This window comes from Oryza sativa, chromosome 1 (genome assembly GCF_034140825.1).
Source record: "Oryza sativa Japonica Group chromosome 1, ASM3414082v1".
NCBI classification, from domain to species: domain Eukaryota; kingdom Viridiplantae; phylum Streptophyta; class Magnoliopsida; order Poales; family Poaceae; genus Oryza; species Oryza sativa.
In genome coordinates this window covers 1,809,597-1,826,605 of record NC_089035.1, presented here as the reverse complement: position 1 = coordinate 1,826,605, position 17,009 = coordinate 1,809,597, and the positions used below count along the sequence as shown (strand labels likewise).

Genomic DNA, 17,009 nt, shown 5'->3' with positions numbered 1-17,009 from the left:
ATCATGGCATGCATCATTTTGTTTTGAATTGCATTGTCATCACATTCTCACTAGAGATCATCATGCCTGTCCGGCCAAACAGATTACTGTATGCTGTACCTACGGCTGTAGTAGTAATAAAACCTCAGACCTCAGTAGTCGAGAAAGAGAGCGGCAAGATGGATCGCTTTTTTCTCACTCTTTCGCTCGTCCCTTATGAATTATGATCGACATGCTCCAAGATCCAAGATCCATCATCCATGATTTGTTAATGTTTGGGTGGTTAGTGGCGTACGCAGTGTGGCCATGATACTATATACTCCAATCAATTTGCTCATGATCGATGCAAACCTGTCAGATCCTCCCGTGTGTAACGTGCTTTTAGTGGTAGGCGTTTAGTCTAGCCGAAAATTTCGATTTCGGTATTCAGTTTTTCGATAATTTCGGTTTTTAAAAAGTCAGGACCAAATTTCATCCAAAAAAGTTAGGACCGATAAATTCGGTCTCGGTCTCGGTCTGACCGAATTCGGAGGAGCCGGGACGGAGGTGTGCCGAGACGGGGCCGACTTGAGGCGGCACACGCCGTCGATGCCGATGCGGCGGTGGTCGGTGACTCGGTGGGAGTATGGTGGTGCCGACGCATCGTGGTGGAGGTGGAGGATGGATCCAGCGGGCAGCGCGACCGGCGAGGCGGCATGAAGGCGGAGACGGCGCTGGCAAGATGGAGGCGGAGGGTGGAGGGCGGAGGACGGAGGTGGTGGCGCCGCGCGATGGGGGTGGAGACGGAAGCAGCGCGGCCGCGCGGGATGGATAGGCATGCGGCGGCGATGGGGATGCGGACCCAGAGGGCAGCGCGATGGGGGATGGATGGGGATGTGCCGATGCGGCATGTGGGTTGGAGCGGGTGGCCTCTAGGGTTTAGTGCAGTATTGGGCTTATTGGGCCTCTAGACCTATTGGGCTTGTTCTCTCGGTTAATTCGGTTAACCGAGCCCAATAACCGAATTACCCAAACAAATTTTGGTCTTTGACAGGCTGAGACCGAATTACTAACCAAATTTCTTGGTCTCGATTTTTTCGGACTTGGTCTCGGTCTTTTTGTTTGGTTATTCGGTTAGGTCTTATATTGCCCACCCCTACGTACACAATGATCGTTGACAGTAGTGGGCCTATGGTGATCCTAGCGATGAAACCGCCTAGCCCCGTTAGGTTTCAGGGTAACCACGTAATGGGCCGAAAACTCCAGCCCAACATAGATCCCCTCGTATCCGGCCTGGCCCAAATTTTCCTGCGGCCCACGTACTCCATCCTTCACCTGGGATTAAGATATTTTCATTTTTCTCCCTCCAAAGCAACACGAAGGGCGGCTAATGCTAATCTGAAATCTCCTCTCGCCCTATCGGTTCCGCTTCTCCTCTCCCCTCGCCATGTCGCTTGCCGTGGCCACTCCCGCCTCCGCCCGCCTCTCCCCGCTCACCACCTCCTCCCCCGAACCCTGCCGCCGCCGCCGCCTCCTCCTCTCCGCAGCCGCCCCTCTCCGGCGCACCCGTCTCCGGCGCCGCATCGCCGTCGTCGCGTCCGTCCCCGACCCCGCGGCGCGGCCGGCGGAGTACACGCCCTGGCTCATCGCCGGCCTCGGCAACCCCGGCAGCAAGTACCACGGCACGCGTCACAACGTAAGCGGGATGCCTTCTCTCGTTGCGCACCTTCCTGTCCGATTTGAGATGCTCACCCTCTCACCGCTTTGTGCTCGCGTTCGCGTTCGCGTTCGTGATTAGGTGGGGTTTGAGATGGTCGATCGCATCGCGCGAGACGAGGGGATCACCATGAACACGATCCAGTCCAAGTCGCTGCTCGGAATAGGTACCGTACTCTCTTGTTGCAGTGGAGTGGACTATTTTGTTTCATGCTAGGGATCTAGTTGTGCAGTAATGTCTGCTGTTGCAACTGGTATCTAAATTAAGTCCCGTACTTGGTAACAGCAGCTAGACCTACATTTTAGCTGAAATCACAGTAGTTGAAGCAATTGATTTGGTGCAGAAGACCACATTGACCTTTGTATGAGTTATTGGGATGTCAATTTAGAGTTTGGTGACGTAAAAACATGTTTTCAGCAAGTTTTAACAGAACGAATTCAATGTTTTACTGGTTACCAACTTACCAATCTTATTCTGATATGGAGCCCCTGCCTTTTCTACTCTCGAGTTCTGTCCTTGTGGAATACTGGCGGGGATGTTTTTCATGAACTCACAATATTTACTCCAAATTTCAGCAGTTCTTAGTTTTAGCGAAACTGGATTTCGTTGTCTACTTCTCTCCACTGCCTTTTGCAGTTCCTCCAAATCCAACTTAAGAAATATTATTGTTTTTCAGACTTAAGATTCAATGAATATAGGTACTGTATTCTTTGGCCTTTTGTACAGGGATAACTTATTTTTTTAGGATAGCACAAGTTATTTAATTTGATTGCATTTAACTGTGAAAGTTCTAAGAAACAATCTTCATGTTTAAGAACAATCAACCATATATTTCTGCCGATTGACAGGGATGTTGTTTGGAAGTACCCCATCCCATATGTTGAGCTAAAGCCAAGTATGCTCATGTCCTATTTCTATTTGAAAACCCAGAACTTCATATTTGCATTGAAAGTTTAATTTGCAGATTGGATATCCGACCATTCTATCATGTCTGATCTACAGTTGCACTGAGCTGTCGTTTCTTTCATTCACATATAATGATCACAATACATACTGTACTACAGAGGATCATTGTTAAAATTGCCTTCATTAGTGCTCTCATGCCTTTATTTAGTATTAGTAATATTGTTCAGATTGTCGGAACTTGGAAGTACTAAATATGTGCAGCAGCATATGTTTGATGCACCAATTACTCCTGAAGAAAGTACAATAACCTCTTTCACTGAAGTTTGTCTAGTCCACTGAATATTTTTTTCTTGCTGGAAGTATAGTCTCATGAACTGCAGTATGTATAGCAGTCAGCGTCATAATCTTGTTATTGATATTGTAAATTCCTGTTGTTCGGTGGAATTTTTGTGCAGGTTCGATTGGGGAAGTGCCTGTCTTGTTGGTAAAGCCACAATCATATATCAACTACAGTGGGGAGGCAGTAAGTTCTTACTATTGTTTTTTTTTAATTTGCAATTTTTAGCTTGTGAATAATAAAAAGCAACTTCATACTGGCTACTACAAATAAAGGCCTCTTTAGAGGGCTCTCCCTCATTGTTTTCCCATAAAAAAATTTGTCTGCAGGTAAGTTACTCATAGAAATAGCAGCCTCTTATTTTCAAAAGAAATGCGACATATTTTTATGTGCCAAACTTTGTCGTACATGACCTGTTATAAAATATTCAGGGCAGCTGAACTATAAAATTAACTTTTTGATCTGTTTGGTTCTATGCCAATCTTAGCCAAGCCATTTTTTTGGGCAATGGCAAGATTTGGTCATACCAAAATTCTTGGCAAGGTTGTTGATTGGATTGTTGCCTTTTCTTTTTTTTGGCAAGACTACCTAAGCTTTGACTTGTATTGCACCGAAAGGGATGCCAAATAATTTGGCAATGCCAATTTTTTGGATCTAAACCAAATGAATGCAAAAAAAATTGGAATGCAAAATTTTTGGCATGGTTGAGTTGGGCAATGATCCAAACAGGCCCTTCATTCTTTTTTTTTTTTGAAAATTACTGCCTGCTAGCAATTTTGACAAAAATAAGATCAAGTAAACACAAACCTTTCCTAAATCTTTGATCAAGTAAACACAAATTAATCTCTAATTAATAAGAAACAAGATGAGTCTGCGGGGATCTTCAAGTTATATTTCTACCTTTAGACTCTCTTATTAATTAATTAATAGTAACTTTCAAAGCAGAAGTACTTTGAATTGGGAACATGATACAAAAGGAAAGCACCAAATGTTGATAATATTTGGAATGAATAAAAAATATACCTCAGCATATAACTCCTTATTTCTGCTCTTTTTTTTTTCTTAAAATATCATGCATTATGTCTTATGGTGAAATGAGACTATAAATTGTTGTTAGGACTTAAGGATCACCTGTTTTCTTCATTCTAATGTCATATAATTTCTTGCAACTTCTCAAATCACCCTGTACGATCGTGCTATCTTGTGAAGATTGGACCTCTTGCTGCCTATTATCAAGTACCATTGCGGCATATCCTTGTGGTACATCTTGTCACTGTTCTTGCGCTGATTTATGGCTGGTATTGAGTAGCATGTGCTTGCAACTAACATCAGTATGTTCTGTTTACTAAGATGTATGATGAGATGAGTCTACCCAATGGTGTATTGCGTCTTCAACGGAAAGGTGGTCATGGTCGCCATAATGGGTAATATCCAAGTTTCCAAATATCTTATACCTTTCTCAGTATCGTACTTGAATGTGAGTTGATGAAATCTTCGAAAAGGTGGATAGCTGCATTGGGTTTAAATGCTTCAGTATGCTTGCGCCTGTTCAGCTTTACTCTATATAGAGAAAATTGTTAATTTCTTTCTTGAGAGGCTCTATGGAGCCTGTTAGTCTGCTTATAAGTATTATGTGTTTGACATAGCTGTCTATGTGGTCCTAAACTCCTAATAGTTAGAGACGTTACCTTTTATTAATCCAATACCCTGACATCGCTTCACATTAACCAGTTTCTGTGAAAAACAGCCTGCAGAACGTAATGGAATGTTTGGACAGTTCCCGTGAACTTCCTCGTTTATCTATAGGTACGTCACCATGTTCACCATGCATTCTCTGGAAATTCATATTGGACCAATATTGAGCTATTGACTGCTGGATATAGGCATTGGTAGCCCACCCGGCAAAATGGACACGCGTGCTTTTCTTCTGCAGAAGTTCAGTTCAGAGGAACGGCTGCAGGTATTGCTTTGCTCTATGTTTTAGTGTTTTGTAGAAGATATGCCATATAGTGTGAAAAACTCTTGCCTGTAATTTCTTGTCTGCTGTGACCTATTTTTTCTCTGCTTCACCATGTTCTTCCCTCCTTTCGCTCTCCAGTAATGCTCCAGTACAGCTGTAGTGATAACAGGCTAGCGCTATTATAAATTTATTATAATTCATCATAAAAGGATAAAAGATAGAAACAGGAAAAAGATAAAAGATGTCCTACCATTTGGTTCGATCACCACAATCGATGCACATTGATATTGGATGTAAGTTGTAATGTTCACACTTTGTAGAAATGTTCATGTGCAAACTCATCTTATTTATATACAAAGAATAAGCTTCCAGGTTGAAGAGACTAATACTTTGGAGTACCACAACTAGATCCCCCCGACCCCCCAACCAGGAAAAAGTTGGTTCTGGAAAAGAACATTAGGGATCTTACCTTTTGCTTTGTCATTATAAAGAAAAAAAACTGCTGTTAGTTAACCCTCAAGTTTTCACATTTTCCATTGAGCCTCTATTTTTCTCAGAGCAACTCTATGATATGGTTGTTGCTTCTTGAATAGTGATCTAAATTTGTTCTGTAAATTTGATCAAGATTGACACTGCTTTGGAGCAAGGGGTGGATGCTGTGAGAACTCTTGTGTTGAAGGGTTTTAGTGGAAGTATTGAGAGATTCAATCTGGTTCAGAAGTACAAGTTCCACAGTGTTTGAGAATTATTAAGAGGCTTGGATATACTTGCTGAGGACGCATAAATACGCATCATCAATATCATTGGAAGTGTCGGACGTGGTACTTTGCACAATCTACGTAAGTGCACTAAGTTGCTTCTGCAGTATCCTATAATTTTGAGGATGCTAAGAAACTTGCAGGGTGTATATAGGTAGAGTACTTTTGCATTCTTTCCTTAGAGCAATTTTCATTAGAGAGGTAGTTGTGACCTCTAATTTTGTTCATATGTAAGCTACTTATTAAGTATAAGAGGTAGCATATACAATACACCACCTCTACACTAGCTTTATTACACTAACCCCAATAATCTAAAAGTATTTTCATTTTATTTGTTTGTTTAATCTACTCTTCTCTTTTCATATAGAGCTTATGTAGAGATTGCCCCTTGAGTGAGGGGTGGCTCCTCCTATCCCTCTTCTCTTCTCTCCCTCACCTCATCATGTGAGCCAACATGCAATCTTGGGGCAAGTGCTTAGGGGTTTATTTTAATTGCTCTTAAGAACACAAATTGTTTACTCAAATTGGAAGCTAAATATGTTATTTTGACAAAGTCTAGAATTACTTGTCACTTCTGTAGGTTAATGACGAAGACACTTTAGTGATGTAAAAGAGGAAAGAGTCTTTCCTTCTCCTGCTTCCTAAATCTCTGATTTTATCATGCAAATAAATGTAGCTGTCTTTGTTGGAGTGGATCATCTGCCTGCAAAGTGATCGTATAGGTGTTTTTATTACTCCGGCCGTACAACTCATTTTCATCAACTTGATGTGGTAAAGTTGTTTAGTAGTCTGGCATGTTATATATAGACTTATAGTTATACATGTCTATGCCCTGATGTTATCTTGTCATTAAGAAACTTAAGGAGATCCTTAGCAAATCTTTGATAAGGACTTGATATTGAATATTGTTTTCTATTTTCTTGTGCTGATATGTCAGTCTGAACTCGTGAGGGTGAGTATGGGCAGAAAATTTTCTTTGCCATGTAAAAGTTATCTCAACTTCTCGCATCAGTTAACCTACAGTACTATCTAGAATAAGAGTCAAGCTGATTTAACCCTCTACTGTTCAGGGCTAATCTGTAACTTTTGGTGATTAAATGCCACCTGCAGCTCTCTTGCAACCTATTATCTAGCTTAGCTTAATAAAAAACTAGGTCTAGAACATTGCGATATGTGATAATTTAAGGAGGCGACATCTGTTAGGCTTTGGTTAATCTATTTTCAAGTGATGACAGGATCCTCTGGGTATTAGAGTACATGAAGATGGTGATTATAATTGTATCACCTTCTGCTTTCATGCCTTGTTTCCCTATTCTCACTTTGTTTCTGCAGTCATCCTATACTTATATCTGTGCATGCTAATATGCTACCAAATGTGCACAAAGCCACAAAATATACTGAAGGCAGTTGTTTACCTCTTAACATGGGGCCATATATTTTTTAGTACCATGAAATGCAAACAATAATCTGATGCGAACATCCATAACACTAAAATCGCATCATATTGTTTTCCTTTTTGTGTTTTTTGGTGGCTGGTACCATGAGCATGAAAAATATCATTTGTTTGTCAGTTTTTATAAATTCTATTTTTTTTTCTGTGGTATACTTTCTAACAAGAAGAAAGGCAGTGAGGGAGCAATGGGTGAGGAGAGCATCATAGAGTAGAGACTGAGGATACATGGAGTTGAGCAAGAAGGCTAATAGTTTTTCTTTTTTTCTAAGGTGGAATGCCATGTGGGCTAGCTCTGTCCAGCATGCGTGATTGTTATCATTTGATGAGGCATTTAACACACTTATCCCACACACTTGCAGTAAGTATTTTTTCTGCCTTAAATGGTTGCTTGATTAAATTTATGGTTATGCATTGCATTGTCTGGCATTGGAAGTGTGTGAAAGCTAAAGGAAATAAGCATGCACCCCTTCAAAAATAAGATGCAATAGCTGTTGGGTTCTTCATTCATATTCGGTGAAGAGATGCAAATCAAATTTTAAAAAAATCATCGATGTTGAGTTACTATTATACATTGGTCCAAAATACCCGTGTTTTAGTAACAATTTGTAAGCTGCTACTTCCTCCTTTTAACATTTCTAGATCATCACTTAAAATATCTTGTGAAAGAACCATCTAGAGGTGAATGTCTCATGAAGTGGAAATTCTATCTTATGATGATCCAAATGTGTTCGTTTCTTGCTGGCTTAAAAACAAAGTGTAACATTAACTTAATCAGTTCTTTTTACTAGTACATCAAAGTGAAAATGGAAAGAACTAGTCCAAGTGCAGTACTACCTATGTTCCAGAAAAGCTAGAGATAACTTGTGGTGTGATATTACCAATAAGGCAATAACCACCAGGTGATTTGTCTAATACATCACAAAGATACGATATTTGTCAAAGGCTTAGTTTTGACCTTGGTTTAAAGACCAAAAAGCATTAGTCTAATTACCTCACTTCCACTACTTTCTGCTAGGAAAATTCCCTCCGCCTAATTCTTTTCTAACCACCAAGTGGATTCCAAAGTTTTAAAGATTATATTATCTAAAGCTCTTTCCTCCACCATCACGTTACCTAAACTACTTGCTAATCCTTTTCTTAAAGCCATCACAGAAGTAGGGTATGGAGTAATCATACATCTAATCCATGTGCATCCATCTGTTGATCACTCGCTCACAGAGGCGCATTAGATTTACCAAGTGTCGTGATTGTAGCTGTATATATTAGCTTAATTCACGGGCTATGCTGGATCCCTGTTTTAAATATTTTCTGCTGTGACGATTAATCCTAGTGCTTGGTTAAGCTTTGGACATTCTAGATTATAAGATTTTGTTCTAGGTGTTTCTTTAATCCCTCATTGCATAATTAAGTATACTGGAGAATCACTTCACATGACTTTAAGTGAAATCCACCCAATCTCAAGTACTTATTTTTATGGAGTAGGTAATGTCACTTGGCATACTAGAACATAGTTTATAGTCCTTGCTCACACTGCCTGGGTTTATTAACTAGCTTTGAAACTTATTCTTAAGGAAGATATCAAACCCAATTATTAAGCCAAACCATTCTTTAATCCCCCGTGGTGGCCCAAAAAGCACTTGTGGAGAAAATAAAGAGATATGGTTACTAACTTGAGTGTTATATATACACGCATTTATATATATATATATTTCCTAGGAGCAAAATGGGTGAGGTCATCCAGGGGATTAAACTATGTGCTAAACTTGTCATCATGAGCCCAAAAGAAGGATTTTCCTTTGAGAGCACAACTTGGTGCGGGCCCCTTATGGGATTCGGGTGATCTTAAATGTTGCCAACTTTGTGCTTGCAATCAACTAACAAAAATGTTGGGGATGTGACCAGGAGCCTTTGTTGAGGCAACACAACAAACAACAAAAACATGGGACCTAGTGTGTCTAGCTTGTAATCAAGCGGCAAGTGACATGCATTGTATCTTATCAGCACCCGTCAAGGCTACTGAGTGGTGTTTTCCTGCTGCTGTGATTAAATGCTTAAATGAATGGTTCACATGTGTTAGGTGCTCCATGGAGTAAGGTGCCGTGACTGCCGTCTAGGGAAGCCTTGTGCAAGCCATACAAGGCAGTGGCAAGCTTTCTTATCTCCTTTTTATAGCCTTGTTTCTGAGCATTATTGCAGTAGCTTTGTAGAAGATATTTGGATCAAAACTATATTTTTTCTGTTTGTATAATTGGATAGTCAACTTGATAGATTTTATTTTCTAGTTGCAAATAAGGCTCTGTATTATATTAGAGAAGCAAATATGCATAACCAGCTAAGAGTGCCACAGGAGAACTATACGAGAGCCAAGAGTGCATAATTTGTGTTTTCTTTTCCTTGAGGGTTAGAGAATGTGTAGATGAGGTGCTCAGTGCACTGCAATGCAAGGTGGAGACCACTGTAGCAGAAAAAGCTATTGACCTATGCAACACCCAAATGAAGTTGTCCCTTGTTGGATAACCTCTAATCTTTAATTGGTGGGACACTCAGATGATTCAATGACCTTATGCTTGTTTTTGGTCATAAACTAGGAAATAGTAAGTGGAACGACAAAAGGAAACGGGTACATGCATTTTATTCCCTACATTTTAGATAGGACATAATCAAATAAAGGGAGATAATATTGACATGTACAGAGATACATGTAGGAACTCCTCTTATTGTGTTCCTAAAACCAAACCTGTCTAAAACCCTAAAAGAACCTGTCTAAAACCAAACCTGGAGGTTCATGACAATAACACAATTGTTAAACTATATAAAATTATATCCAGAGCTTATGTTTGAATTCAATCCTGAGATAATGCTTTCTAGCACCGTTTTCATATTACAATGATTACTTACACTTCTGGGATCAAATCTTAATAATTTGAGTAAAGATGAATGTAACTGTAATACTATTTTATTAACTCAACTTGCAAAATATGATCAAGTGCATCTGCATGTTATGATCAAGTGGATTTTTTAGTTAACTATCTTGCCGAGTCATCAAAAACCTGAACCTCATCATACAATGCATGTGCATTTGCTGGTCGACTAGAATGCATATTAGATTCTTTGCAAGCATAAACAATTCATATTAGTGAAGGAGAACTTGCATATTAAAAGAAAAGACCATGTGCTTTGCTGCAACCTGCAGTCTGCAAGGAAAGCATTTTGGATGGCTTGCCTTCCAACCGTCCAAGCTTCTTTCAGACAATTCCTCCTGGAATAAAACATGTTAGATATTCCGAAAGTAGTTGGTGTCTTTATGGGGTCCTAGAATTGCTCATCCTATAAGGAAGCTCAGAGTATGGAAGGACACAGGACAAGTAGATGAGGACTTTTGAAGTTAAAGAAGCCAAAGTTTCTTTATAGAACGTAGCAACTTGGCTCCTCTACATTTTTGTATTTTGCTAGAATAGTCACTAGCTTGGGGGATGGGTTAGAATCAGTCCTAACAAGTTAACTTTTACTGCTCTCTTCTTGTTCGATCCATACATGGGAGATGAATATTTTTGGCTCAAGTTCTGTCCTATGAGATTGGATGGTTGATCATAATGAATATGTATTTTTTTTGTTCCACTTTAAATTATTAGATACGTTACAGTCCTTTAAAATGATATTATGGTTTGTGGAACTAGCTACATTTCTTCAGATTCATGGAAAAAGTAGTTACTGTAACTTGACTAAAACGGTGTTTGTTTGGACAAATTTATTGATAACTGACTATTAAAAATTAGATGGTTGGACAAATGGACATATCATTGAGATCGAACCTAGCTAATATGCCTTCTATGTCAAGGCAATTGGTATTCATTTCATGTCATCTTTCCCAGTTGCTCCCTGTAGAGTGAAGGGGTCTCAAAATCAGAAGAAGGTTTGAAATGAAATATGACTAGATCTGACTGAAAGGAACACTTCAACCACTCTGTTTTGGGTATCTGACAGGAAAATTACTGTAGTAGATAAGAACCCAAACAGGTTTAGTGTTCCTAATAATTCAAATTGGACCTGTACAGGAGTAGGATCTATCTCAATTATAGCATGCATGGTGGTCACATGTGTACAACTTTCCTTCCTCACATCATTGCTTTTCTGAAATGTGCATCATATTGTGTAATATTGTTGATGTTTTTTATGCTTTCCATGCATTAGCTTACAGGCTAGAAAACAATCTTTTCTATTTTTCTTCTCTGTTTCAGGACAGTCATCTTAGGAATTCACGTGAATTGGTACCTCATTTGGCATATTAATTACACTGTTCTTCGTAATCTAGAAACTTGAAACGATTGAGCTGCTGGGTTACAAGTTAATAGAATTGTTTACTAGGAGATCCTATACATTGATTGAATTAGATAGGTGATTAGTCTAGATCCTCCAATTATTTAGAAACAAAAACTCCCTCGTCCATCTGTTCAAAAAACTGTAATCACAATATGAACTCGTGCCGTGTAAAATAATTCACAAAGAAGCTTGCTTAGTTTTTGTCGGTAAACGGTCTTGAGCTCATTGTAAGCCGATAATTATGCATGATGTGAGTAATTATTGGCTCTTACAGGAATATTCATGAGCTTTGGTTATTGAATGCTTGTCTAGATATGTAGCACCGTTTACAAAATGGATCAACTGGGGAGCAAGGGAAGATTCAATGCATGTGATGTTTCTTATGTAGCGTCTGCTAGTCTGAATTAGAATCTAGGAACTGTTACTAGCTATGTATATCAAAAGTTTATCATCTATCTATTACATATATTTGTTGGTTAGTTTTGTACAGAATATTAGTTTAGGTTACAGGTGTCAATATCAAATAAAAGGCAGCTTTGTTGAAATGAAATGGGCTATCAGGTTAACTGATTCATAAGAACCTATGGACGCTTATTAAATGATTCTTTGACTCTACATTTGTTGTGGATGGAGGCTGTTTAGAATAAAAAAGGGTACGGACATATATACTTTATGGTCACCAATGCAATCAAGTATTTGATCAACTTGTCTAACCTGAAACAATTAAATTAAGCTGAAGGTCCATGATCTAAGCATAGGTAGAAACTACAGAGTAAAAAACGAAATGGATCAGATTAAAGCCACCTTAGGTGACAGCTATATAACCACCACTCCTCTATGTGAAACTACTGATAATATATTGAAGATATCGTCATTTCTTTAATAACAGCACTTGCTACCTCAAAGCTCATGTTTTGGTATTTGAAAGGGATAGAAAGAAAGGAACTGAGGGGAGCTGAGTTTAGGGGACAGGGTGGGCCTTGTTTAGAAGTTGGAGAAAGACTTTAGAAAGAGAGGAGATAAGTAGGGAATTTGGGAGTGAAAGATACATAGAACCTTTCTTGGATGGTGGAGGCGAGATTATGTTAGAGAAAAAAAGATGCAGAATTCTAGCTTTCTCTGGGGTTAGTAGGATTTGGGGAGATTTCTTTACAACCGGGTTGAAGCAAAAGTCTAACCAAAAAGGTTGCTGATTTGAACTTGAGACGCAGGAGATTCTGGGCTTGATATACAGCCCCCAATTAGTTTAGCTGTGTGAAAACACGTACTGTATTAAGATAAAAGGCAATCTCTGCGCACTAGTTACAATTGTGACTTATAAAGGCTTGCACACACACATGATCTGATCCTCCTGGATGCTGCAAAAGTTGCAATGTGTATATAGTGAATGCATGGCAATTCCTTCCTCCTTTTGATTGTAAGTCAAACATGATTTCTTCTAACAAGGTAGTTCAACTTTACAAGTGCCAGTGACCTCTCAGGAGTTGTCTTTTCTCTACAAATGACGCCTATGGCAAGTACAAAGACAAGAAAACCCACCGCATCAGCTGAGCTTTTAAGGTACATGTTTTTCTTGTTAGACATGACTGATCCAATGTTCAGGTAAAAGAATTACTAAAGATGTTAGTAAAGCAAACGTACAAGAATATCAGATGACTGTTCTTGAAGAGTTGTAGGATGATCTAGCATAGCCTGGTGCTTAATTACTAACCTGCACCAGCATTCTACTCAATTACATCATAATACTGTGGTAGTGCATAACTGTGCAAATTATGACATACAAAATAAGATCGTATTCTAATTGACATGGATTCCGCTTCTTATTTTACTTTATAGATCAATTTCTTGAAATTGCCTTTTATATTTCGATGATCCCAGCTTCCGTTGCTGATTAATTCCCACTCATAGTAGTACACCAAGTGGAACTCTTTTCACTTGAGTAGACTAGCAATAATTGAACAAATCTTAATGCTTCATTACTTAAATTAATAATGTGAAATGTTGGGGAAAATATAACTAGCTAGGTTGGCAAAATATATTTTCCATTTTATCGTGCCTCTTTTATTTCCCCTTTTGCAAAGTTTTTCTTCTGCATTGTGTTCCTTTTTTGTGATTAAGCTTAAATTTCTGCCAGATAAAAACAGATACATTCCGAACACTGGGAACATAATTGCGTCAATTCTTGTCCTTGCCACTTTTCCTGCAACATTGTTTATTATTGTGATGGAATATATGTTTAATGCTTGCTGCAAGAAAATTCCAAGTGCGTCTCAATGTGCGTTCCTAGTGACATAAAATGCGGTGAGGACGAAGCTGTGCCTGCATGTGCGCTCATGAGCTAATCAGTGAATATTCTTATTTGGTTGATCGTATCTCAATGGTTTATAGAAAGCGATTAACAAGTTTTTCGAGCTGTGGAGTGGTAAATTGCATCTAGATGAAACGAAGAGAACAAAATAACTTTTTTGTGTACGTATATGAAGTAAATTGAACAGATAATCCCTACTGTTTAGAGCATGCAACTGTGCAAATGCCTGTTGAAATCAAGCTAGAGAAATACAGCTACAAATCTACAAGTTAAGCTAAAGGGTTATTATTTCGAACTACTCTGGTTGTCGGTGATTTGAGCTTTGAAGTTGTTGATTGCTTACCATCCGTTATTAATTTGTTTGTGCTTGTTGATTTGCTTGATACAACTATGAATTGTAAGTTGATTTAGGTGCTCGAGGAAGTTGCTCCTGCGGCTTTAATCCGTTGAATGACGTTGGATTTCTTAGCACTTGCGCTTCTTCCAATTTTGTATTTTATTAATCAGTTTCTTGGAAGAGCAATAAATGTTATTCTGTCGCCTGGTGGAATCATATATAGACCCCCACTTAGCCGCTAATAGCGATTGACTATACAAGCCATTTCATATTGGCAGTATTACACTGGGATCTATATTCTACTCTGTTTTTTATAGCCTTAAAAGAAAACATATTGTTCATACCTTTTCCGTACGCAAACACGAATATACATGCATGCTAGCTAGGGCTGATTTTATGGCTAGAATATTTTTATGATGTAGGAGTACTTCATTTTATTTGTGAAAGAAAATCATGTTGAAAGTTTTCTTTTCTTGACGAATATCTATATATTGTTCTGCAGAGACATAATATTGATTCCAGGGATGGGACTCAAAGGCGATTCTTTGCCGAGGTCATCCATCATCATGATAGGAATTGAAAGCTATAGCCCACACAACGGAACAAAACGGAGCAAATACGTACGTACATCAGTACATGTACATTTCCTACGTACGTACTACTGCTATACTCTTCTGCATCATATACATTTCTACATGGAGAATTTTAAAAAGCATATAGTCCAACCCCAACACGCATGAGCATTGCAACTTTAGTTTGTACTCTACACGCGCAGATCGAATAAGTTGAACAATCGGGTATAATTTAGCTTAGCTAAGTGGCACCCACTTAATTAATTAGCTCTCCTGCACATGCATGGTCCCTCACTGATCTCTTATCTCTTTCTACATACATCGATCGAGCCATAATACAAGGCAAATTAAGATATTTAATACATAGACACAGTTATATATAAGTACAAAAGCGCCGTAACAACCAGGAACCCTTGAATAAAATTATATTGTATTCCGTTGCCTCTCCTCTACACAACACCGCGACTCTATCGGTATAAACTATTTGCATTACGTACACAAAACAACATAATTGAGCATCCGGCTGCATGCATCGGTCGATCCAGCTTTGATTAAGAAATGAGCCCTAGTACGTATTAGTTGGCCACAGACCTAAGCTACATGCCTACAAAGATATACATATAGTACTCATATATATATTTATTTATATATCTAAATATCCTATCATGCGTGTGCCTCTAGCCCCGGTAGTAATTAACAAATCAACGAGGAAGACGAGCACATAAAATAGTGCAACATGGAGCCGAGACAAGCGCAATCTAGACCTCGACCTGTCTCTTGTGACCTCTGTGTGTGTGTTGCTTCTCCTGTTCATCACAAGTACTCCAACTCATACTACTACTAATCTCTCTCTCTTTCCTACTTTGCATCGATCGTCCCTCTCCCTCTAAAGTGCAAGAGGCCGGGATATAATATTGTGTACATGCTGCATGTATTCAAATCATTCACCTGCCTAGCTATGAGCTCCATGATATATCCATTCTCGCCTGTGCAAATCCTGCAGCTCCAGGTCTTATATATACTGCCCCTTCTCACCTGACACAGCTCCAACCCATGCACATCCATCCAACTTAATTTGACAGCAACTCACTGCAGCTTAGCTCTCTTTCTCTCTTAGTTCTCTTCTTCTGTAGCAAGTACCACCAGTGCCAAGCTTCTACAGTGTGCTGCTCGCTAGCTACTCGTCTTTGCAGCCATGAGCATGACGAGCCCCAGGCTAAAGCTCTTCGGCTTCGACGTCTCCGAGGAGGAGACGGCGGAGCACGAGGAGCAGTACTCGGCTGAGCCGGAGAGCGCGCCGGTCTGCGGGGGCAACGGTGGCGGCGGAGGCGGCGGCTCGGACTCGTCCTCGTCGTCTACTACGACCACCACGACGGCCACGGCCGGCGGCGACGGGCGGAGGTACGAGTGCCAGTACTGCTGCCGCGAGTTCGCCAACTCGCAGGCGCTCGGCGGCCACCAGAACGCGCACAAGAAGGAGCGGCAGCAGCTCAAGCGGGCGCAGCTGCAGGCGGCGGCCGCGGCCGCCGGCCGTGTCGCGGGCGGCGCCGCCGCGCTCTACCCGCGCGCCAACCCGATGGTCTCCGCCTTCGCTCCGACCCCCCACCTCCTCGGCGGCGGCGAGGCGGGGCCCACCAGCTGGGTCTACTTCTCCCCGCGCGCCGCCGCGGTGGCCGGCGGGGCGCAAGGCCAGCAGTTCCACGTGTCCCACGGCTGCGTCTTCCCCGCCCGCGGCGCCGGCCCTGCCGCCGTCGCCGCCGCCTCGCCGGCTGTGTTCTCGTACACTCCGGCGACGTCTGCCGCCGCCGTCGCCGCGGCCTCGGCACCCTACGTGACGACGGACGAGCACCACGGGCGGAGGATCCACGCGAGCTCGGCGGCCAGCCTTGCGAGATATCCCGGTCCGGCGATGGTGGTGGCGGAGCCGGTGGCCACCGTGCCGGAGGACACCTGCCTGGGGCTTGACCTCCAGCTCAGCCTTGCGCCCGCCGGCTTGTGACTTCACCGCCGCGCTTGCATGAGTTCGCGCGCGTGGTCGACGACGACGACGACGATCCGGCCACACTACTGCGCGAGAGCGAGCTAGCTACTGTTTACTATGGTAAAAAAGAATTAATTACCTACTAGCTGCCTACGTCCGTAGTTGATCCGTACTAAGATCCCTCTCCCTGGCTAGGTAATTAGCACTAGTAGTACTTAAGTAAATTAAGTATTTTTAGCTTCTGGGACTTGGAGAGCTGCATGTAAGCTGCCTGTAACTCCTGTTCTTATTGATATGCATGATTTCAGAGAGATCAATGACCATGGACGCCATGTAAATTTTTGTCCCCACCCTATAGCTTGTTCCTTGCAATTTTCAGACGAAATTACCACCGATTCTTTG

General features: G+C 40.9%; 2 protein-coding genes across 15 annotated transcripts; both read left to right on the top strand.

The window, feature by feature from the left end:
- Positions 1-1,343: 1,343 nt before the first annotated feature.
- On the top strand, positions 1,344-16,957 carry LOC4325801 (chloroplastic group IIB intron splicing facilitator CRS2, chloroplastic-like). 14 transcript variants are annotated; one of them, XR_010734704.1, is made up of 11 exons: positions 1,344-1,654; positions 1,757-1,841; positions 3,037-3,104; positions 4,128-4,178; positions 4,269-4,342; positions 4,666-4,724; positions 4,802-4,878; positions 5,504-5,717; positions 7,359-7,447; positions 12,874-12,969; positions 14,557-16,957. XR_010734704.1 is itself a non-coding variant. In XM_066303724.1 (8 exons), exons 1-8 carry the CDS (start codon positions 1,406-1,408, stop codon positions 14,632-14,634), a joined length of 741 nt encoding a protein of 246 aa, XP_066159821.1. In that variant the 5' UTR covers positions 1,344-1,405; the 3' UTR covers positions 14,635-14,785. The 14 variants fall into 14 exon arrangements, 2 of the variants coding, with proteins under 2 accessions (XP_066159821.1, NP_001388444.1); XR_010734739.1 differs by having other exon boundaries at positions 12,891-12,969; positions 14,557-14,785; XR_010734729.1 differs by having other exon boundaries at positions 12,856-12,969; positions 14,557-14,785.
- On the top strand, positions 15,675-16,957 carry LOC9268514 (zinc finger protein GIS3). The gene has a single exon (XM_066310852.1). It carries the CDS (start codon positions 15,822-15,824, stop codon positions 16,623-16,625), a length of 804 nt encoding a protein of 267 aa, XP_066166949.1. The 5' UTR covers positions 15,675-15,821; the 3' UTR covers positions 16,626-16,957.
- Positions 16,958-17,009: the final 52 nt, after the last annotated feature.